Source organism: Scardinius erythrophthalmus (genome assembly GCF_964197995.2).
Source record: "Scardinius erythrophthalmus genome assembly, chromosome: 14".
NCBI classification, from domain to species: domain Eukaryota; kingdom Metazoa; phylum Chordata; class Actinopteri; order Cypriniformes; family Leuciscidae; genus Scardinius; species Scardinius erythrophthalmus.
This window is the reverse complement of record NC_138234.1, coordinates 20,720,546-20,743,917: the sequence shown is the minus strand read 5'-3', so window position 1 is coordinate 20,743,917 and position 23,372 is coordinate 20,720,546. Positions and strand designations below refer to the sequence as shown.

At 38.3% G+C, this 23,372-nt stretch overlaps 3 protein-coding genes across 4 annotated transcripts; 2 read left to right on the top strand and 1 right to left on the bottom strand.

Annotated features, from left to right (window-relative positions):
* The first annotated feature begins 6,275 nt into the window (after positions 1 to 6,275).
* Positions 6,276 to 9,656, top strand: s1pr1 (sphingosine-1-phosphate receptor 1). Its single transcript, XM_081385244.1, has 2 exons — positions 6,276 to 6,465; positions 7,367 to 9,656. The coding sequence occupies exon 2, from the start codon at positions 7,567 to 7,569 to the stop codon at positions 8,653 to 8,655; it is 1,089 nt and encodes a 362-aa protein (XP_081241370.1). The 5' UTR covers positions 6,276 to 6,465; positions 7,367 to 7,566; the 3' UTR covers positions 8,656 to 9,656.
* Positions 9,657 to 11,523: 1,867 nt separating this feature from the next.
* zbtb37 (zinc finger and BTB domain containing 37) lies at positions 11,524 to 17,693 on the top strand. The gene is made up of 4 exons (XM_081384373.1): positions 11,524 to 12,030; positions 13,361 to 14,331; positions 14,779 to 14,878; positions 15,055 to 17,693. Exons 2-4 carry the CDS (start codon positions 13,391 to 13,393, stop codon positions 15,574 to 15,576), a joined length of 1,563 nt encoding a protein of 520 aa, XP_081240499.1. The 5' UTR covers positions 11,524 to 12,030; positions 13,361 to 13,390; the 3' UTR covers positions 15,577 to 17,693.
* Positions 17,694 to 18,805: 1,112 nt separating this feature from the next.
* Positions 18,806 to 23,343, bottom strand: serpinc1 (serpin peptidase inhibitor, clade C (antithrombin), member 1). Of its 2 annotated transcripts, none has more exons than XM_081384374.1 (8): positions 23,052 to 23,343; positions 22,186 to 22,547; positions 21,891 to 22,106; positions 21,676 to 21,813; positions 20,935 to 21,153; positions 20,679 to 20,853; positions 20,310 to 20,377; positions 18,806 to 20,189 (listed from the first exon to the last, which is right to left on the bottom strand). In XM_081384374.1, the coding sequence occupies exons 2-8, from the start codon at positions 22,540 to 22,542 to the stop codon at positions 20,010 to 20,012; spliced, it is 1,353 nt and encodes a 450-aa protein (XP_081240500.1). In that variant the 5' UTR covers positions 22,543 to 22,547; positions 23,052 to 23,343; the 3' UTR covers positions 18,806 to 20,009. The 2 variants fall into 2 exon arrangements, with proteins under 2 accessions (XP_081240500.1, XP_081240501.1); XM_081384375.1 differs by having other exon boundaries at positions 19,034 to 20,189; positions 22,186 to 22,596; positions 23,052 to 23,183.
* Between the last annotated feature and the right edge of the window lie 29 nt (positions 23,344 to 23,372).

Genomic DNA, 23,372 nt, shown 5'->3' with positions numbered 1-23,372 from the left:
ATATATTGTTTTTGGTATTTTTATATTTCTCCATCGTTTTTTATGGTTTCCAATGCTTCATGGGATTGTAGTTATTTTCCCTCACTAAAGCCAGTCTTGTACCTTTGTATTTTTGTCAGACTTTTGACAACTTTTTTTTGCTTCAAATCAAAGTTTATAATGTAATGATTCACCTCGTAGCTGGTTGGTTTGGTTTATGACTTATAACGCTTTAATAAAGATGTTTTCCCTATGGGAAAAATTAATGGAAAACATACTTCCGGAACAGGCGCTGCTAAAAGAGAGAGTGGGCACTAATGCACTCTATTGCAGATATACACTGAACAAAATTATAAACGCAACACTTTTGTTTTTGCCCCCATTTTTCATGAGCTGAACTCAAAGATCTAAGACTTTTTTTTTTGTACACAAAAGGCCTATTTCTCCCAAATATTGTTCACAAATCTGTCTAAATCTGTGTTAGTGAGCACTTCTCCTTTGCTGAGATAATCCAGCACTTCACAGGTGTGGCATAACAAGATGCTGATTAAACAGCATGATTATCGCACAGGTGTGCCTTAGGCTAGCCACAATAAAAGGCCACTCTGAAATGTGCAGTTTTACTGTATTGGGGGGGTCCGAAAACCAGTCAGTAGGAGAAATAGGCCTTTTGTGTACATAGAAAAATCTTTGAGTTCAACTCATGACAAATGGGGACAAAAACAAAAATGTTGTGTTTATAATTTTGTTCAGTGTAGATATCAACATATTCATACATCCATACAATATACTTTAAAAGTGAAAATCATAGCAGAGTTTTGTCGAGCACAAACTGAGACACATTACTGGTGTTGAGAGGAGATGGCGAATGGAAAGGGGAAGAAAAGAGAGGGAACTGAGTGTGGACTCCGCATAGTTTTCCCTGCTCCGTGGCAACCGGTGTATAGCAGAGCGCTGAGATCTCTGAGATCTCCAGGCTTCAGTGCTACAGTTCTTCACCTCTCCAGCCCAAATCAGAGAAACAACAGAACTGCTCTGATATCTGCAGCGGGACACAGACAGACTCGTGGGAAATGGCTTTTTTCAAATGTACTAACATAATGGTGGCAAAGCCCACTTTTGTCATCTTCATTCACAATACATTTGCTCGTTTTGTTTGCTGCTTATTATCATCAACCGTTTTGGCAGCTGGCTTAGTGAATGAAGTGAGTCAGCTGTTTCAACAGCTATTGTGAGATTAACTAGCTGATTGTCATCTAACTATTTAGCCCTATAGTAGTTTTAGCTTAGCATCCACCGCTTATGTTGCCCTTGATAAAAAATCACAAATCGTTCCACAAGGTTAATATTTTATTTTGTTTAGCTATATTTTGTTTTATTTTTTAAATCTTTCTTTTTATTTATTTATCTTATTTTATTATCTTTTTTATTGTTGTATCTTTATTTATTTATTGTGTTGTATCATTCATTAATTTATTTTATTATTTTAGCTTTTTTATTTTATTTTATCTTATTTTATTATCTATTCTATTGTATTGCTTTCTTTATTGATTTATTTATGGTTTTATTGTTTTATTTGAGTTTTTTTATTTTATGTTATCATCTGTTTTATTTTATAGAGTTTTATTTGTTTTTATTTGATTATTTTATCTTTCTTTATTTTATCTTGTTTATTTCATTTTTATTTATTTTTTGAAATTTTTTATTATCTAATTTATTTTATTTGGTTTATTTATTTATTTAATTACTGTGGGTTATCTTATGTATTTATTGTCGTTTATATTTATTTATTTATTTTTTATACTTTTTTGTTTTATTTTTTCCATATTTTTATCTAGATGAATGAGGATTCCAGCACACTTTCATTTTTTTGGCCCAAGTAGCCGAAGCTGCTCACACTGAAAAAATGAAATCAGACCAAAAAAAGGTCTATCAAAAGTGTATCTTTAATTTTACGTTTTGCATGTGAAAATACATGGTTTCAATGCACTTTGCACATTTTTTTCATTTTTTTCCCAACATGCATTGTTGTCATCTGAGAACTGACATGGTCTTTTTTTTTTTTGAGTGCATATACAATTCTTTTTGATGAAGGAGATTGCCCTTCACAATGACAAATCAGTTGCATTCATAACTAGGTGCTGACATGGTGACCTTGGTTGTCCTCTGGTAGATTTCGTTTTATTTCGTTCTTTTTTTTTTACGCTTGTTTCTGAACTGAGATCAGTTTAGAAATTTGAGAGGACGGAGAAATCTGCTCTATGGTCAGCATATAATGCTGTTTTTATTTTACCCTGCGTCTAATGACTAGGGTCCAATATCATCTTACATAACATTGGCCAAATCATGCGTACGTGTATGTGTGTTCATGTGTCCTGCGTTTAACCACAAAGTTTCTTTTGTTCCAGAAAGCCTCAGTAATAAACAGTTCTGCAGAAAGGCTTACACTGAGCTGAATCACGCAGCGGTTGGATTTACCCTGGACAACAAAGACCATGCGGGTGGCTTTCAAGACTCTGGTCTCCACAGTTGTTTCACTTTTCCTCCGGCCCACATTGCGACGAGTGCGTTTGTGCCGATAATGAAGTGACACCAACATGATTTAACATGCTTTTCATCACTCTGATGTTGGTGGCATGGTCAAAAGTTATGACTTATGTGATATCCTGATTCAAAATGCATATTTAAATATTCTACACATTGGTTTTAAATGGATATAATTTCATAGGAACGTCATATTCCTTGTGCAAACTTCTTGACGTTGCAGCTAATACATGTCTATAGGTGTTTAGCTGTTGTCTTGACAAGTGAAGCTCCACAAAAGCAGTCGAGAAACGTCATTATTTGGGAGAAATTCCTTATTCGGCCCAGCTGGGCATGTGGAACTAATTACTGTTGAGGAATTTACACAGCAAGTGAAACCGAGAACGTGTGCTGCATGTCACGCAGGTTGTACGGTATGCTAGCAGGAACGACGTTGTTATGAGCGTCTTCCCGCCTCAGGATTAATGGTCAAGAGACGAGGTCACTGGCATATCAGTTAAAGTTGATTAATTACTAATGACTAAACCGGAGCAAATACACAAAGACTCTACCAAGCATGTGCGCAGTTATTGTCTACATCACGTGATGTGCTAGCTTTGCCTGTGAGAAACAAAACGACGTAATTTATTTTGGGGGGTTTTGGTTGTGAGTAAGAGGATAGAGTTTGACTCTCAGGATTGTCATCGGCTCTCAGCGGTTCCGCTCTCATCATTCGACCTGCTGCTGAACTGGTCTTTTTTGGACATTTGCGAAGCTGTTTAATTTTCCTATCTAGGATTTCAAACAAAAAATTCTGGAATAACAGAAAGAGGAGCTATTTGTGCCGTGTTTCAGTGCGGTCAGCGTGACCTTGGGAACTGAATATAGCTGTCTCACTCGCTTTTCCTTCTTTCTAGGAACAATATGTTTTCTTTATCAGTCACTTTTCCCATATTTGTCAGTTAAATAAGCCTGTGTAAACCCCTGGACGGCCTTGTTTAAATAGCAGTATCGTGTGTGTGTTGGCTGGCTGGCAAATGAACAACTCATTTGTTGTTCATTTGTTGTTTCCTGAGATCATATTCCCCAGGAATGCTTTATGAGGTCAGTTTGATGTAGTGACTAGTTGCAGCCATTTTTATTACCCATGCCTGAAGGGGCACCAGATCTTTACACTTTTTCAAAGACTTTAGACTGTTCTGTAAGTGGCCAACATCTGGATTCAGAGAAAATGTTCTGGGTTTAATATTCAAGTAAAACTCTATCGATAACATCTGTACCAAAAATATGTAGGCTAGTTTTGAATTGTTTAAATCAATGAATGATTGAACGAATCAATCAATGAATCAATCAGTTAGTCAAGTCACTTTCATTTATAGCGCTTTTAACAATATAGATTGTTTCAAAGCAGATTTGATAATAGGAAATTAAAGTGACAGAGATTGTTTTGGCTTTACAGCAGCTCTAGGATAAGACAGTCAGTCAATCAATGAATCTATCAATCAGTCAGTCAGTTAATCAATCAATAATCAGTCAGTCAATAAATCAATGAGTCAGTCAGTCAGTCAGTCACAGTCAGTAAGTCAATCAATTTATTATGAATAATATTTTAAATATTTTAAAAAGTATGTATCAGTTTTATTTTTAAATGTATATTATAATTATTGTTATTATTATTATTATTATTATTATTAATTTTATTAATTCATTCATTCCAATTTAAACATTTAAATAATAAATGTATTAATTATTTAAATGTTTTTATTATTATTAAAATAAATATGTATAATCAATTATCATATGAAACATTAAAAATATCTATTAATAATAATAATAATAATAATAATACAAATATAAAAAACTATTAAATAAATTATTATATAAAACATTAAATAATCAATGTATTAATTTAATGGTTGTTATTATTGTTAATAAAAATTATAATTATTATTAATGATAATAATTATGATTATTATTATTATTTAATTAATTATAAATTGATAAATGTATATTTTTAATTTATTGATGATTTAAATTGTTATTGAGTAAATTCTACTCCTAAAAGTAATACAAGTCTAAAAATTTAAATGAAAGGTTAAAAAAAAGTTTTTGCAAAAATGCATTTTTGTTTGTTTCTGTAAACTGAAGGATGAATGGAGTGGAGATGACTTGTTTTTAACCCAGAACTTTTATGTTTTTATTTTTAATGTTTTGCCTCAAAGAGTCATGTGAGCCATGTGATGGAAACAGGATTTGTAATATTTTCTGCGTGGGTCAAACATCCTTTGGATCCACCAATCATCAATTTGGCACTAATTGTAAAGCTTTTTGATCCCGAAATGTGAACTGCAGCTGTAGGGGAAATTATTGCATACTAAGTGCCGAAGAATGTACAGATTTAGTGTTGAAAGACTTATGTGCGAATCGTGCACGATGCTTCGGACTCTTTCCACGGAATCTTTACAAAATGGTCCGTTGTAATGCCCGAAAATCATCCGCGTTTTGCTGGCATGGGAAGGAATGGGGCGAGGAGTTGACAGGAAACACATGGCATGTTAGGTGAAAGGCTGGGAAGAGGAAAGAAACAAATGTCAGAACCTGTAAAATGTTGTGTAACCACAGTACATACATCATGTGTCATGCTGGTGCGCCGTTGCTCAGAATTGGGTTTGAAGAACTTTCTAAGAAGACACACCAAATACTTTCACCCCCAATGGGACTATTGCCTTTCTCTTTTCTCTGAAGCTGTGAAACAGTACCATAGGTGAAGACAGAGAAACACAATTAAAAATACTGCTCCCTGTTCAACTTTGCTCTCTTCCCACCCCCCAATCACAGCTGCAGGTTTTCTCACAGCAGCCCCGGGAGTGTGAACTTCGACCCTTTGCAACCTTGACCTCTCGATCTGATCTTTGAAGAGGCTGCCTTAACATGAACAATCGCTCTTGAGGACGTGTCTTTAAGATTCTGTGACTGAACACCCTATTGCAACCACTCAAAAAACCTTAGCAACCACCCAGAACACTCTAGCAACACCCTAGCAACCACTCAGAACACCCTGGCAACCACCAACAATGAGTCTGTTTTTCCCACATGACGGTGATCATAACGTTTTATTTTTTAACCTCTGTTTGGCCTGCAACACATCTGAGAGATTTATGGGTGGATGAACAATGACTTAAGTGTAGCCTATAGCTTAACACTTTTTTGGGGCCACTATATATTCAAAACATTCATAAAAATATCACAAGATGCAGATCACCACTGACTGAGAATAAATCTATTAATCCAACTATGAAGATGTTCCTTGGAGGTGTAAATCCCTGACATATCAAAGAGCCACAGGCCTCTGGACCTGCAATAGAGCTTTAGGGGCCATTGAGAGCAGTAGACCTGAACAGACTGGGTAGCACAAGTGATTAATGCTGAGTTGAAATTAGGGCAAATGGGGGGTAGATGAGCAGTCATGCTTGGCCTGCCCACCCTGTTCAGGTCGTGGTGTTTGGGGTGAGTCTGTACGCAGCTGGGACATTCCCATAGGAAGAAACAAAAGAACAAGGGATATGGGGTTAATCTGAATTTAGCATAATGTGATTTGACATAATACAAATCAGATCTACTTCTGTAATGAACTATAACTGTATTATATGAAATATCATGCCATTCTTTATTATCGCAGTGTTTGAAGTTCATTGTTTTGGAATGTCTTGGAGAGCTTTGGATGCTGTGGAATAATAAGAGGGTAATGATTCTGAGGGAAGGGGGAGGGCTATGAAACTGGTGGGCTGAACTGCAGAGGGGAGAATTGGCTGTCCAGTCTCTCTCCAGTCAGAGAAAAATTACCCCTACAATCCTCCACACGAGACTCAAGCGATGCGATAAATACCAAACCTTTGATATCTGGCCATATTGCATCAATATTGCATGATTACACGGTCAAGACGTTTGGTCTGGAGTTTAAAGGTAAGAGAAACTCTTCTTGTCCGATCTTTAATTTTCCGAATGTCATGCGACAGCGATCTTAACCGTCAGTAAGTCTCACGTTTTACTATAAAAGTTAGCAAAGGACGGTTATAAATGTTAGTTTAAGTTGTAGTTGAAGTTTTTCGTGAATATTACTTTTTTTTCATCGCGATTTTGACATCTCTTGTCATGTACAAATTCGAGACTGTTAAAATTAGTATTCACAAAATGATATCGAAAATTCAAAGAGCGAATATTTAAAAGGTAACGCATTATTTTGCGCGATTATTCAGTTTTTCTGGGTTTAACAAAACATTTTTTTAACAAAAAGTGAATTATTAATTTGCTTTGCTTTTAATTTTCTGACATTAGCAATACGTTTTTATATTTCCAGTAGGCTAGGCTGTTTGAAATGTTGCTTTACGAGTGTTGCTATGATAGAAAAACAGTATAATCGTCTTTAGGTTATATATCTGTTGCGGCATTTCTTGGCATGTCGTCTAAATTTGACAATGCTGAGATTCGTATGAAAAAGAGAACATCGAACATTCCACTAGCGAATAGGCTACTGGACATTCGAATAGCGTTCTAATTTAGCGGGATTATTTTAAATCATTAATCGCATTTTCCCTGTGTTCTTCATGTAGTGAAACTTTTTTAACCGACGTTTTCATGTAGAAATTATTCTCTTTAACGAGTAAATTATTCGTTTAGATATTATATATTTTTAATAGTTTTTGTCACGTGCTTTTTAATAAATAAATAAATAAATTAATTAATTAATAATTAAACTAGTTTTCAGTGAAGCTGTGTTCATAACATCAAGAAATATAACTATTCTATTATACTAGGCTAATATGCCGTTCCAGTGTTCTAATTTATGGCAATTTATTTCTTCTAGCGTTTTCATGATGCAGTTTTTGGATTTGTGGACCGCATTCATCCTCTGTAAGGATTTTTACCTGACTTGAGAAAACCTTGCTTACATGACATCATACTGAGAGGAGAACTGGATACCCGGCTTCCCAAGTCCACCAGCACCCCTCTGTGGCCTGTGGTGGGTTGCACATTGGATATAAAAGTACCAAGCCAGTGTGAACCATGGATGACCTAATCGCCAGACACTACAACTTCACTGGGAAATTTCGTAATGTCGACAAGGACCCGGGACTCAAAGCGGACTCTGTCGTGTTCATCATCGTGTGCTGCTTCATCATCCTGGAAAATGTTCTGGTTCTCCTCACCATTTGGAGGACCAAGAAATTCCACAAGCCCATGTACTACTTCATCGGGAACTTGGCCTTGTCAGACTTACTGGCCGGGGTTGTTTACACGGCAAACATCTTGCTCTCGGGAGCCAACACGTATAAGTTGACCCCCATGCAGTGGTTCTTCAGGGAAGGGAGTATGTTTGTGGCTCTGGCCGCTTCAGTGTTTAGTCTCTTGGCCATTGCTATCGAGCGACACCTGACCATGCTGAAGATGAAGCTCCACAACAATGGCAAAACGTGCCGGGTCTTCATGCTGATCAGCACCGTGTGGTTCATTGCCGCCATCTTGGGTGGCTTACCCATCATGGGATGGAACTGCATCGAGAGCATGAACAACTGCTCCACAGTTTTGCCTCTCTACCACAAGACCTACATCCTCTTCTGCACCACCGTATTCAGCGTCATCCTCATGGCCATCGTCATCCTGTACGCCCGCATCTACGCCCTGGTCCGCACTCGGAGCCGCAAGCTGGTCTTCCGCAAGGTCTCCAACGGCCGCGGCAGCAACAAGAGTTCGGAGAAGTCCATGGCCCTGCTGAAGACCGTCATCATCGTGTTGAGCTGCTTCATAGCGTGTTGGGCGCCGCTCTTCATCCTGCTCTTGCTCGACGTGGCCTGCCAGATCCGCTCTTGCCCGATCCTCTACAAGGCCGAGTGGTTCCTGGCTCTGGCCGTGCTCAACTCCGCCATGAACCCTCTGATCTACACCCTGACCAGCAACGAGATGCGCCGGGCCTTCATCAAGATGCTCAACTGCGCCGTCTGCTGCCAACCAGCGGGCAAGTTCTCCAGACCCATCATGGGCGCCGAGTTCAGCAGGAGCAAGTCGGACAACTCCTCCCACCCCAATAAGGACGAGCCCGAATACTCGCCCAGGGAAACCATAGTGTCTTCTGGGAATATCACCTCTTCTTCTTAAAGGGACTATCTTCTTCATTTCCGTCTCAATCCATAGCAAGTGTTTGTCTGAATGAGTGTGTTTGTTCGGTCTTCGGCGTCCTCGTCGAACGGTAGCGGAGTGTTGGGAGAAACCAGGATTTTTTGGAAGCCCCAGCTTGCGCTTACATTTGAGTCTTCTGCTATTTCTGACAGACCACCTGTTGAAACTTTTCCGCAACTTAGGGAAGCACTTAACAAACTGTTATTCATTGTATTTTTTTTTTTTTTTTTTTATCCCAGTCAAATGGATTCCTGTAGACAAGCACTTTTCGGGGAATTGCTCCTTGAGAACCAACATAGGCATTACTGACTCGGTCTAAAATGGATTGATGTGAAACATACTAGCTTTTTATGGTTGTTTGTACTACATTTTTGAAATTAAATTGAAGAAATGCGGTCGAGAGGTACTTGTGTTTCTTTGAGTTAACACTATGGTATTAGGATGTTATTTCGCCCCTGATCCAGAATGTATTTTGTAAATGTATTTGTTTTTTCTTCACCTTTCAACAAATAAACTGTTGTTGTAGAAGAGTGTGCATGTACATTAGCTGTCAATATTAATTTATCTTGAAACAGTTCCAATAAATTTCAAACTTGGAGGGATGGAACTAAGTGTTGTGTTTATTAATTGTAAATATATTTTATTATTTTACTTTGATAGTATGCCATGTATTATAGCTTGTGCACATTGATCTGCTCTGCCACCCAGTTTTGTCTTTGCTGGGTTGCATGGCTCAACTCTAATGAAATTAATCTGATGGAATGGAAAGATCCAGAGAATTTAAGATTACATTTTCTGATGGCATGTCACAATAAAACCGAATTCCAGCTGGTTTATCAATGTACAGGCTTCTATTTATCCATATGTTCCTCATGCATACAATCAAATCATGAGCCAGTTTTATCCTCTGTTCACTGTTGCACATTGTAACATCTAGCCTGTGTTTTTGTTCTGTTAGTTGTTAATAAATATTGTCGATGAAAAAGAAATCAAAGGTGTGATTTATATTTGACGTATTTAATATTTTGTTTAGTATTTAGAATTCTAAAAGTTTGAGACGATGCAGAATCAAATTTATGGAAGTAAAGTTTAAAAAAAAAACTATTGAAGCTTAAAATGCTCTTTGCATCATTCTCAAATAATTCTGGAGAACATTATCATCAGGTTTGACACAAAACCATCAGCTGCTACTGTCCATACTACTATTAAAGAAGATATTTTGAAGAATGCTAGTAACCAAACAGTTGATGGGCCCCACTGACTTCCATAATATGGCAAAAGAAAATACTATGGAAGTCAATGGGGACCAAAAACAGTTTGGTAACCGAGATTCTTCAAAATATCTTCTTTTGTGTTCAACAGAAGAAAGAAACTCATACAGGTTTGAAACAACTCGAGGATGAGAAAATAAGGACATTTTGGGTAGAATCTATCTATCTATCTATCTATCTTTCTCTCTCTCTCTCTCTCTCTCTCTCTCTCTCTCTCTCTCTCTCTCTCTCTCTGTATATATATATATTGCAATTAGAAAAAATAAGCATTTTTACAAGCGTAATAGACTTTTGGACCCCATTAAATTTGAATTAAACAATAATGATTAAATAGATACACTTAAATTATATGACTATTTAATAACTCCTAAAGATCACAAAATTAAAAAGAATTAAAAAGAATGTAAATGTAACTGATTCATTCACAGTGGCAAACATTTTCACATTTATGAGCAAAGAGCGCCACCTACTGTATACCTGCTGAAATTGCAACGTCCTAACTTTTATCACTGTAATACACGATTTTCATAAATAATAATAATAATAATATTTCATTCGAAAAGCTTAAATGCTTATCATGTACACATTTACACATTTTCATTTAAATGGATGATATCATAGTACGACTTTTATGACATTAATATTCTAGATAATTACCATGCAAGTATGAGCATGCAGATAATTTGTTGTTTGACTTTAGATGTACATTGTTTATCCTTTATACATCCATAAAGCCTATATTTTAATCTAAAATCTTGATGTTGATAAAAAAAGACGCATGTTATGAATAAACCCTTTTATCTATTTTTTTTTATTTTTTTTATAGCTACAACGCATTTTCTCCTCAGTTATCGTTATACTTATTGGGATAATATTATTCTAAAAATAACGCAAATTTAAATGGAATTTCATCACTGATGAAGAAAATGTAAAAGAAACTCTTCAAATTTATAAAATAGAATGTAGAAATGATAGATATTATTGTGACAAGTTAAATGGATAGAAACAAAGATGTTGATAATACAATGATGCAAATTTTTTCTTTTTTTTTACAGTGAACCAAAGCATTACCATAACAATAAACACAATAATTCAATATTGCAATAATTTGAATATGATTGTGAACACAATGCAAATAATGGCAAGGTATGAATAATGGATGAATTACCTAAAGAGTTTATTTTAGTTAGGACATGACTAATTTTTTTTTTTTCATGGGTTCAGTTTGATTGATGTCATGGAGTAGGCCTGCATTGCCCTACAAGAGTTTATTTTACATGTGCGTAATTTATCCATCAAATGCAAAATATGAATGTTTATTACAGCATACAGTATTTCAGCAAGTAAATGTCTCTTTGTTTATATCTTTATACTCCCACTCACACATACAATAGAGGAGGAAACTGTCACCAAAAAATGCAACCAAACTCTTTACCCACTTTCACGGCGATGATAAAGCAAAGCATCATGGGAGCATAGTCCTTTTCGCCGAGTTTCCCCATTGCTAGTTGCTATGGCTGTGAAGCGACAGAACTACATTTCCCAGAATGCCGTTTTCTGTACATTGGCTCATGTTATACATGGGGGAATAAGAGAGCGGCGGAGGAACCGAAAGCGACAGCAGAATCCCTGGCGATAAGTATAGCGATTAAAAGCGATCGTGAAATGGGGGGAATTCAATGCCAAATCACTCAAAACAGGGTGTCGTAAAAGAAAACTCGCATTTTGGCATTGTATTTTTTAAATATAAATTTGGCGTGGACCGGGGTAAGGCACCTCCCTGTCTTCTCTGCACCGGGGTGTGTGCGTGTTTTTCGGGTAGGCTTCATCGCATCACCGCGCTGCAGTGTGTTACTGGAACCGAACTGAGGTGCCACGCCGCCGGTTACAGCTGCCCTGAGTCGTCGCCCGATACTATGTCAAAAACAGAGAGAGACAAAGTAACACTGCGAATCAAACATACTGACCTATGCAATGAAAAAATGGCAACTTTGCTCTCTAACAGCTGTGGTTTGTAGACATAAAGAAGTGCAACTCTGCCGAAAAATAGAGTGGAGCGATTTTTGTGCCTGGTAATAAAAAGGTGAGGTAAAGAAATTGCATCTCACTACAATTGTAACTTTCTTTAAAAAACAGAAAGGGGGGCCACTTTACATTACAATGTTACAGTCAATGCTACGGTTTAATTGCATAGCTACAGAATGTTATTAATGAAATATGTATGTATGGTATTTGTGAAACTGCTTGTAATTGCACAAGCTTATAATTGAACAGGTTGTTGTCATTGCTGCTGTTAACCCATAAATTTAGTTATCCATCATTCAGCATTGTAATACAAGTTTTTCAGCATGTTACATTGTAATGTAAAGAGTTACAAAAATATCTTGTCAATTGCTGAAGGTGAAATGTAAAATGTCTGTCCATATTCATGTCCATTGACCGAGAACTCCCTGCAAAGTGGACTGCACAGGGTCACTTATAGTGGAATTTTGTATTTGCACTGCATATGGCTTAGGTAACAAATGTACAGTTATATGACTTTACAGGAAGTAGGAAGGGGAAATGTACCCACAACTCATGTTGTACCACATCGAGAATGTGTCTTGGGTATGAGTGCTTTGCTACAGTTCTGAATGAAAATGCCTGTTACATTTGTTTTAGCCAAACATATTCTGTGTCCAAATCCCATACTATCAGAGTGTGTACTATTTTGATGAATTATTGACTAGGCTGACCAACATTCTTGGTACCTGTAGCTTTTACATGTGGAAAGAGCCACCCGTCTAACTATTTTTATTTGTCAGCTTTTTGACAGCTCCTCAGTTTCATAAGACTTAGGCCTATGGGACAGGAAGGTGGCCCCTGGCTGCACACCTCAGTACTAGCTAACTGCAGTTGTATTCTGTCTAGACCCAAAATGTTCACCTACTGTTTCACGAATACTGCATATTCGGACACAATGCTCATTTGACATACTGCCTTTTGCATATTTTTTAATTAAAAAGCTGTTCTGTTTGTATGGTAATGCATATTTACTTCTATAAGTTGACCCTACAAGGGACCCTGTGAATCGGTATACAGCTATACTTACTGTTTTTCAAACAGGTTTCCAGAACACTCTCCCATCGACCATTGGTCGGCTGAACAGATAGTCTCGCCCTAACTCGTGCCACAGAGAGACAGTGTTCATACTTTTTGTGGGAATCAACCTTCGAATGGTTAACTTAATAGTTTTCTCTGTATATAAATTTGGGATATGAGAAAGTACTTTCATACACATCACCTGTAACATTGTTTGCTAATAATGCAGATTAAGTTTGGGATGTTGTAATGGATTTTATTGCTGACATGCTCAAAAAGTCCAACTGTGTCTTGTCCAGCATCCTAAACGTTTCTTGTTTTTTTGTCAACAGCTTTGAAAAGCAACGCAATAGGCAGCCCGCATGGAACGAGCAGGAAGCATTCAACTTGATATTCCAGACTTCAGCAACTCCGTCCTGTCGCACCTGAACCAGTTGCGAATACAGGGCCGTCTATGTGACATTGTGGTCAATGTTCAGGGCCACAGTTTTCGTGCCCACAAGGTGGTCCTCGCTGCCAGCTCCCCTTACTTTAGGGACCACATGTCACTGAGCGAGATGAGCACCGTGTCGATATCAGTGATCCGCAACCCAACCGTGTTTGAACAGCTCCTTTCCTTTTGCTACACGGGACGCTTGTGCTTGCAGCTTGCCGATATCATCAGCTACCTGACGGCTGCCAGCTTCCTCCAAATGCAGCACATTATTGACCGCTGCACCCAGATTTTAGAGGGAATTCACTTTAAAATCAGTCTATCGGATGTGGAGGAGGAGCTCGGAAATGGGGCCCACAGGACCACCAATCAAACCATTGAGTCAGGAAGAGTTGGGACGGCACTAGGTGGGTCCCGCTCCCTAAGTCCAAGACATACCAACTCCCGATTGATCAACACTGGGGTGATCAGCATCCGTGATGTGAGGGAAGTCCGAGAGATCAGTCCCCCTGGGGAGTCCATGAGTCCCCAGATAGTGGAGCACAGTGGCATTAGCTCGGAGGAGGTGGGATCTGGGAAAGAGCCCATTCTCCGTATTAACCGAGCCGGGCAATGGTATGTCGAGACAGGGACCGAGATGGAGAGAGGTGGAGAGGAGAATGTGCGGATGGTGGAGGGGTTTCGAATTAAGACGGAAAGGATGGAGGAGTGGATGGGGGCAGAGACTCAGGCATCGGCAGAAGAGGGCAGTGGGGCCGAGGAGGGTCCGACAGTGATGATTGACACCTCAGGACGCAGCACACTGGTGCAGGAAGGAGGAAGAGGCGGGAAAGGTTCTCAGCCGTCCAGTAGCTTCAGTGAAACAGAGAGGTGTGTAAAATCTTTTGGAAGTTCACTTTCACTGTCAAAAGGAAACATTCCTTGTCTTATTGCACAGAATTCATCAGTTCATGTTATTCCAAAGAAATTCTTTCTTTATTTTCCTTTATTACATTATCAAAATGTAATACCTCTTCTATCTCTTTTGACTTCTCACCAAGCGATTACTTCTCAGCCCCTCGCCTTCAAACATTTTTCATGATCCAGACAATTCTAGGTGGATAAAATCTAATAAGTCACAGTCTACATTTTGTTTTTGTATTGTATAAGTATCCCATTCCACTCTCAAATATGGCATATTGGATGGAGTTACAAAAAATGTTCATGTTGCTTTTAAGGTTTGGAAAATTCAGGTGTGATGCTTTAAAATGTGCTACATTTTATTCTGTCAACATGTGTACTGTAAAAGATTTAACCCGTTATGTGGTTTTCTTTCAGGTTTAGTCCAACAGGAAGTGTGGTGGTAATGGCTGATCGCCAGAGAGCCAAGAGTGAGTCCCCAGGAAGAGTCGACGATCAGAGACTCCCCACCTCACAGGTTGGGCATCCTAAATGTAGAAGACTTGATCAAGAATCGACTTTTACACTTACTTAGTTTCAAATTAATATCAGTGAAGCACACCTTATTAAGCAAATAAGAAACTATAGATTGGTTACATTAAATTGGGTGGGGATCATAAAAACAAACAATGACCTTTCACCTTTCCCTTACAGGGAGAGGAACAAGCTGTGTTTGACATGGGGGGATACGAGGAGTACCTACGAGAACAGGTAGGTGACCGGTGGTTCCGCTACAACCCCCGTCTCACCTGCATTTACTGCTGCAAGTCCTTCAACCAGAAGGGCAGTCTAGATCGTCACATGCGCCTACACATGGGCATTACCCCCTTCGTCTGTCGAATCTGCGGGAAGAAGTACACCCGCAAGGACCAACTCGAGTACCACATCCGTAAGCACACAGGAAACAAGCCCTTTCATTGCCATGTCTGCGGCAAGAGCTTCCCGTTCCAGGCTATTCTCAACCAGCACTTCCGCAAGAACCATCCAGGCTGCGCTCCACAGGAGGTGTCCCACAGTGCCTCGCCCGAGACCACCACGGTCACCCCCCGTGGAGGCCAGAACGAAGATGAGTCGCCCTCCCAGGAAGAAGCCGAGGGCAATGGTGGAGGGGGAGGCGCCGGCTCGTCCTTCGGAGAAGGGGTCCAACCTTCAGTATCCACCACTGGGCCCGACTGAAACCCTTCAAAGGAAAACATTGCAAGTTTAGGGAGACACAGGACAGTGGTGTGCAACAGGACCTTTTTCTCGAGAGATCCCTCTGTCCCTTGTCTCCCGCCATCCACACTGAAATTGCAAGTTGGAAGGAGTTGAGCGAGCAGGAGGTTCTCTCAGCTGCTGTCAACAAGGAACGGATAAAAAGGGAGAGTCTTCTGCGTCCTACTGGGACAAAGATCCTCTATTTTTTTCATGATAACAAAGATGCAAGGAACAGTTTGCTAGGAATAGTATACTCTAGGGATTTATAAATGGTATTTCCGCTTTAAACCGCATCTACCTTCACCATACAAACTGAACAGAACGTCAATATATGAAGACAAGCCACACTCCAACAACCTCACACACCACTGGATGCAGTGATTTTTGTTTTCTTTCTCTTTGTTTTTAGTCTTTCCTGTCTTTTATATGTTACTTTTTTATATTTTTGTACTACTACAAATCTTTCAGGATAAACAAAAAAGAGAAGCTCTAGCCACGATTTGGTCAAATTGCGTTGAAATTGCCAAACTTCTCTGTGCCAGAAGGTGAGTTTTAAAATGAGAGGACATCGTAGTCCTTCGCTACTTTGCCTTGAGACAATCTTGAAAAAATTAATCTGGGGCTAGACGTTACGCTCCCCAGCCATGGCAAGCTTAGGAAAACGGGTTCAGTTTTTTATTAGGGACCCTCAGGTCTGATCTAACATCAGATTCTTGATTAATTTTTTTCGTTTTTGTGTTAAGTGCCGATCCGGCCTGCCATAAAACCGAAACACATTTCTCACACTCATCGTAAGGAAATTGTTGCAAGTAGTTGTAGAACTTTGGGTTTATAACAAGAAACACTCAGATCATATTATTTTACTGTTTAATGTTGGTGGTAATACTGTGATATAGGCACGCTGTTGAAAAGATGATGGTAGAGGATAGCAGTTACATACTTTATTTATTCACATTTAATTCCTGTTAAGGCCTTCATACATCTCCGAGCTCAACAACTCAGCTGCTGAATGTTGACGATACAGTGATTTAAAACACAGGAAATTCTTCAACCTCAGATAAGCTACAATAGACCGCTCAGTTACCTCTCTCTCACATCACTACGCAATACCGATCTGTCGCACGCAGATGCGTGGATGCACTCGGCCGAATTTTACGTTCATTGTTTTTTTTCTTTTCATACTTTTTAACTGCTTATAAGTCGCTCATTGAGATTCGCAAGTCTCACCACCTTGTTTTACTGGTCTGACGATATTTTGTTTGAGCAGGGGGAAGGGGTCTCTCAGAGGGCGTAACCTTCTTCCTTTTTTATGTCAAGAATTGCAGGCTGTGTTGTCGATGCCGTTTAGGAAAACGGAAACCGTATGTCTGTGATGACTGGGAAACGTTGAAATGCCACGGAATGACTTTGAGTGTAAGATTTCCCTTCATCTGATGGAAGGCACTTTAACCTTGGGGTCAAGTGCATTTACACTTGGCTTATGAACAGATGTTTCCAGCTGGTGCTATGACGTGAATTTACTGAAGCTTTCAGTAACCAAAGGAACTGAAGTTTATTATGGAAGTTCTAAACCATTAAGATTTGGAGGGCTAAGAGGGGGAAAAAAGAGATTACATCAGGCACTTAAAGAAGGGGTGGGGTTTTTTTTTGTTTTGTTTTTAGAATATTTGTATATCTATATACATGTCACTTATGCATATTTAGACAAATTTATACTTGTAATAACTATACGGAGGCAGTTTCTAGAACGATCAACAAAAGCAAAGGTGTTTTAAGCGAAAGTAAAGCTGTTATCATTTTTATAAGGCTGTGAATCACACTTGGTTGTGACTGATTTTTTAGGAAAGGTTTGATGCATATTATAAAAATCAGCTACTGATGTTTCCAATAGGGATTTTGTGCACCTCACTTCATATCAACACTTACTTTTACCCTTACTCACATCTGTGAACACAGGTCAGCAGGTAAACACTTACAAAAATCAGGAACTCACTGTTTACTTTTTGTGTTTACCTTTTTGGGTTATACCAAGCCGATTTTCTTACTTGGAATTCTAGCTCTGGGTAACTTGGGTCAGCAAATTTCACAAGTGCAGCAAAAAAAAAACAAAAAAACAAAAAACATGCGTATGATCATTTTCTCTCATTGTAAATACCCATGTTTCAGAAGCAGTGGCAGTGAATTACAATCCTGAAACTGTATAATTTGACGTTTGTTGTACAGTACAGAACCCAGGTAAAGAGCATGTTGATATTGCTTTTATTTGTCACAATGCAACCTCATGATAATAGAAAAGGGCAAATGATTTTGTCTGTAAACAACATAATCATAACCTAATATGTTACAATATATCAAGAAAATAGGTTATTTTTATGGCCTTTTAAGTTTAAATTTAGATTTGGGGCATGGGTCTGTTTTGTGTATGCCAATCATATAAGGGTGATAGTGTTTTAAATTATCTCTATGTGAATGAATTAATTGCAATTTAATAAGGGATCTATATCTGTAATCAGTCATTCCAATTATTGTACTGCACATTTTAGCAGTCTAAATTTAATCGTATTGATTTGAGTTTTAGGGCTAATGATAACTTTCAGCATGTTTTCCCTTTGTTGACCTTCAAAACATTGATGGTTGACCAACCTGCCCATTTGTCTTTAATTTTAAACAATATTATTCATTCAAATATTATGTGTTTGGCTTCTGTATTTGTTTTTCAAGCTTTAAATAACATGACAGAGGATAGATGTGTTGCTACAGTGTATATATTAGGCTGTAATATTTTATGTTTCTGTATGACAATACATTTACTGCAGTTTATTGGCATTGACTGAACAAGTCATGCATAACCAAATTATGTCTAATCCTAACACAGTGTTACTGAATGTGTGGAACTACATTCGAAGCAATATTTCACCCCGTTTCCAAAATTGCCAAGTTGCTTTCAGATAAAGTGGGGAATTAAAACACACCATAACAATCACAACATCTTATAAAACGTTGTGCAAATGTTGACCAATTGATTTTGACTCGAAAAAAATCATGTGTCCTGAATTTGTAAAGCAATTATGCAGATTGGCAAATGTGATCAAATTTGTTTCAGCGATTACATTTACCTCATGGTTTTTTGTTTGGTCTGGCTTGTGAAAAGTGATACAGTGCATGTCTCTACTTAGTTTTTTGGGTAGACCGAATGACAACACTGAGCCATATTTACAGAGTTTGTTCAGTCTTGTCGCAAGTCCCTCTGGAGCGAATATTTTGTACATGCAGCACATTTCAGAAGTGGACACTTCAATGCAAATAGCCTACTTATATATTTCAACACTTAGTCTGTCTGAATAAGCAAGCAAATGTGATGCATTGTCAAAAAAAGTTGTCAGTTGTTTTCTTACCTCAAAAGAGTCTTTGTACAAGGAAACAAGACATTGTTTTTCAGTAGAATTTGTTTATTTGCATGTTGTCTGTCTTTTGTAATGGCCAAACATATAGACATTTCCAGGCATCTAAATTTGCACCAAGAGAAGCCAAAATATTGACATTTACGATTTGTCTTGCTATATTGTTTTATCTTGCAAAAAGCAATATAGTCTTTCCATGTGTCTTATATGTTAATCACTTTAATTTAAATCATACTTCAGAAAATATTTTATTTTACATAACCATGAAATAAAACAAAATATAATAGGTATTTTATTCTTGGAAATTAAAAGTCAAATTCCAAAACATGAGCATTATTATCTTAGAAGTCAATTTCTCTGATTTTATTTGCAAACCAATATATTTATTGAAATAGTAAATATGTTTAAAAATCTAGAAATTATATTCATATGCGATTAAGGTATAATTGCTTGTTTGAAATTAATCAGAGTTTAATGATTAGTTAATTTTAGACTTTTCACATTTAAAAGGGTACAGGAATCAAAAAAGATTAATCATTATTAATGTGAATGCCATTTTCACAATAACCACTATGTTTTGTTTTTTTTTCCTCACTGGCAGTGTGTCAAGTCCATTCTTCTAAATAGAAATAAAGCACTTTAAGTGTAACTGTGAAGGATTTTCGATTATGTTCTTTAAATGTATAATTATGTAAGCCCAGATTGTGTGATACTGCTAAACCCAAATTTCTAATATGAAAAAATAAACCTGTTTTATCCTTGTTCTGTGCCTGTACATAGTGTTTTTATTTATTTATTTTTCAAATCCTATTTGCATCTTCTTGCTCCTCAATATGTTTGTTTCCAGTTCTTGCTTGGTGGACGGACAAAAACAACATAGTTACAAATTTAATCCTCATTATTAAGCAATAAGGCAAGAAACAATTCAGCCTTGTCAAGTTAAAAATTAGCCACAAGGATGATCAATAACTGTCCCTCAGCCTGTCCTGTCAAATCCATATCCAATCCATATTAGCTGCTCCCACAAGGATTTGCGACTCGGCCGGTGAAGATCAAGGCGTTGATACTGGACTCACGGATCAGCAGAAGGAAGGGCTGGTCCGCAACAAAAAAATCCCGGAAGATGTTTAAGGAACGTCCGGTAGCCACTACTGCTGTGGCGGCAGCCGCCTCACTACCTTCCTCATTTACCTGAAGAATGGGAAAATCAGGCCGTTGACTAAGAAACTGGGTAAACTTTCTTGCAATGCGGTATTGTAAATAATAAACAGATGGTACTTGATTTTACAAAAATTACTGAATGCGTCTTACCTCAAGGAAGGCCTTATGGTAGGCGTCAGAGATGTACAAGTTGGGCCCATCATCGCCGGCAACCATCCCTAGTGCAACATGTCATGGGGAAATATTATTGTGCAGTCATCAACTCAATAGTTCACCCTGACAATGACAATCCTGCATTTTTCCAAACTCATATGATGTTTTTGTCTCTATGGAATACACTTCCATACAGCAAAAGTTCATAGTAATCACACCAAGATCCCTAAAGAACCATAATGTGCTCTAGTCTTATGAAGCTTTTAGGTTCTACAGAAGGAAGAAAGTCATACAAGTTTGGAATGACATGGGGTGAACTATCCCTAAACAATAGCAACAAGTTTTCTTATCAACCTAATGTCATACCTGGGAGACTGGCATTTTCTGGACTAAAAAGATCTTTAAGTCCCATTTTTGTCAGCTGCTCTTTGAGGCTGAAGCTGTCCTCGATACGGAAACGAGGAACCTGCACTGAAACTGTGGTCTCTTTCATGGCATGTATCCAACCAACAAGTTTCTTGAGGGTCATATTTGCCACCACCTTAATTGGATGAAGTTTTGTTATGTAGGACTACAGAACAAAATCTTTAAGGAAAACATTTATTGTTTATAATCGACTTACTTCCGACAGGGTTATACCATCAGTAGGTAATATGAGCACCATTGTGATGTCATCACCATTGTAGGGCAATTCAAGGATCTTCACTTTGTCATCATTGATTTTTGCGTACTGGAATTTCCTCTCTTGGTACATCATGGAAACAGGACACTTGTGTGTCTTGCTAACATGAAAGTCTGACTTTATGACATTTAGCTTATCAAACTTGTGTTTCCATTGACCCTGGAACGCAAAAAAAAAAACAGATTGTACAGAGTTCACAAGTCAGAGGGTCCAATCCTGCTCCTGGAGGGCCACTTTCCTGCAGAGTTCAGCTCAACAAACCTGCCTGAAGACCTTGATTAGCTGGTTCAGGTGTGTTTAATTAGGGTTGGAGCTAAAGGTGCGTTTGCGCTATGTCGCACTTACCGTAACGATTCTGAACTGTAAAAAGCCTTCTCGTGCTTGTAGAACTTGTAATTACAACGGGTAAACTCTGCATTTTCTGAGAGCTACGACTTGTACCATGTGGCCGCTCTACCACCTGACCACTGCAGATTTAAAGTGTGTTTGACTTGAGGCAGTGCTGTTCAGACCGATCTGTGTACGACAAAAGGAGTACCAAGCATATGGAGCTTTATTTACGGTAATTACGGCATGGCGTGAACTCTGCTGGAAGATGGCCCTACAGGTGCAGGATTTGACACCACTGTCATAGGTGGATAAATTGCATCTTAATAGGTATCTCTCTACATCCTCACTTACTTTGAAGTATATTGCGTTGACCAAGACTAATATGGTGTTGTAGTCTATTGAACCTTCAGGCAGGGTGTCTTTTATTCGGTTCTCCGTCTTGTTGGCAATCCAATCATTTATCGCCAGCCTCGAAACATCTGGTTGCTCCTGGAGGGCGAAACCTGAATCGTTAGTATAAGGTCAAGGATCAGATACCCTATATTAGGCACTTATGGAAACGTAACCTTGAAATTGAGAGGCATCAACTTGGCTCCGTAGACCATCTCGCTGATGTGCTGGAAGGACTCATTAAAAAGCGTAGATTTGTCTCCAAACAAACGGTTTGCAGAGATCAGTTCTGTCGTCTCATGCTTTTTGCGGTATAGTCGACAGTTCAACTTGGCGAAGAAGTAGTGAACCTGGTCTGACGTCTTTTCCTTTATCGAATCGAACCGAAACACCTATATGTTAAGGATAGAGAAGTTGTTGACCTTCTTGAGTGATCAATCTTTATTTGAAGTAACAATATCTTGACCTTACTTTCATGAGCTGCTCCAGTGTGGTGTTACAAGCCCCTAACTTCGTCATGGCGAATGCTGTTGATATACTAATCGGCGACAGAAAGATGTTTTCATCGTTGGACTTTCCCTCGGCAAGCTGCTTGAAAAACGAGATGGCGAAGAGGCTGTTGGCTTTGGACAGTTCCCACACTCGAGGGTTGGTGCCAGGCGGGATCTTCTCGGGTTCTTTGGTTGGTTGTACCTCAAGATCTGGTTTGCGGTAGATGCACATCGGCTCCAATAGGTCTTTGGGCTTTGCGGTGCAGATATCTTTGGTTGCCTGGACCGAACAGAAGGCAAGTACCCACAAAGCCCACGTACATGCCAACAACTTCATCCTGCCTGAGGTGGAATGGGAACCCAGCCCAGGAAAAGTAGTTCAGTGCAAGTTCTGGTGGTCAGTCAAGTCAGGATTGTTGCGAATTCGGAAGAGATTTTTTAAATGTATCCTTTGAACCTACATAGTATACATTTAAAAAATCTCTTCTGCTCTTTACTAACTTGTTAAAATCAAATCTGCACTGACATAGTTAATAGCTTGAGCATTAAAATCCACAATGGTTACAAAGAAATAAACATTTGAAGTTTTAGCATAGCGGAGATAATTTCGTCAATTTTGAACTTTATTAATCATACATGGCTGGTTTCCCAATCACAAATTAAGGTTCAATCGGACTTAAATTTTACTACCAATGGATGAATTACTAATAAAGATCCACTTTTTACTTGGATCATGTCTGAGGCAAGAAAAGTAAACGAATCGCCAAAAAACTTTTACAACTGTTCCAACAAAACTGCTCTTTTTTTATCATGATATTCATTGCATTTATGAATGTTTCCACTTACCTGATGTTGTAGTGTTTTTTTTTCCTTTTTAAAGACCAGTTTTGGGGTAATGAGGTACTAAAGTAAGCAACCAAGTGAAGAAAAACACTGCTCTCTGGACAGGTCAGTGCCCTTAAGAGTAGTTACTGGAGTGACTAAAGAGATGAATTTACTCAGGACAACCTTTGAGCTATTGATTGGTTTTGTTAGGTTAGACCCAAGCAAAGCAACTATGATTCATAATGTGGAACCCCTTCAAAACAACTATTGTTAAAAATAACTATATCAGTCCAAATCTGTACATCAAATGCCTTTTGAGGTCTAAGGTGAAACTATTTTGTT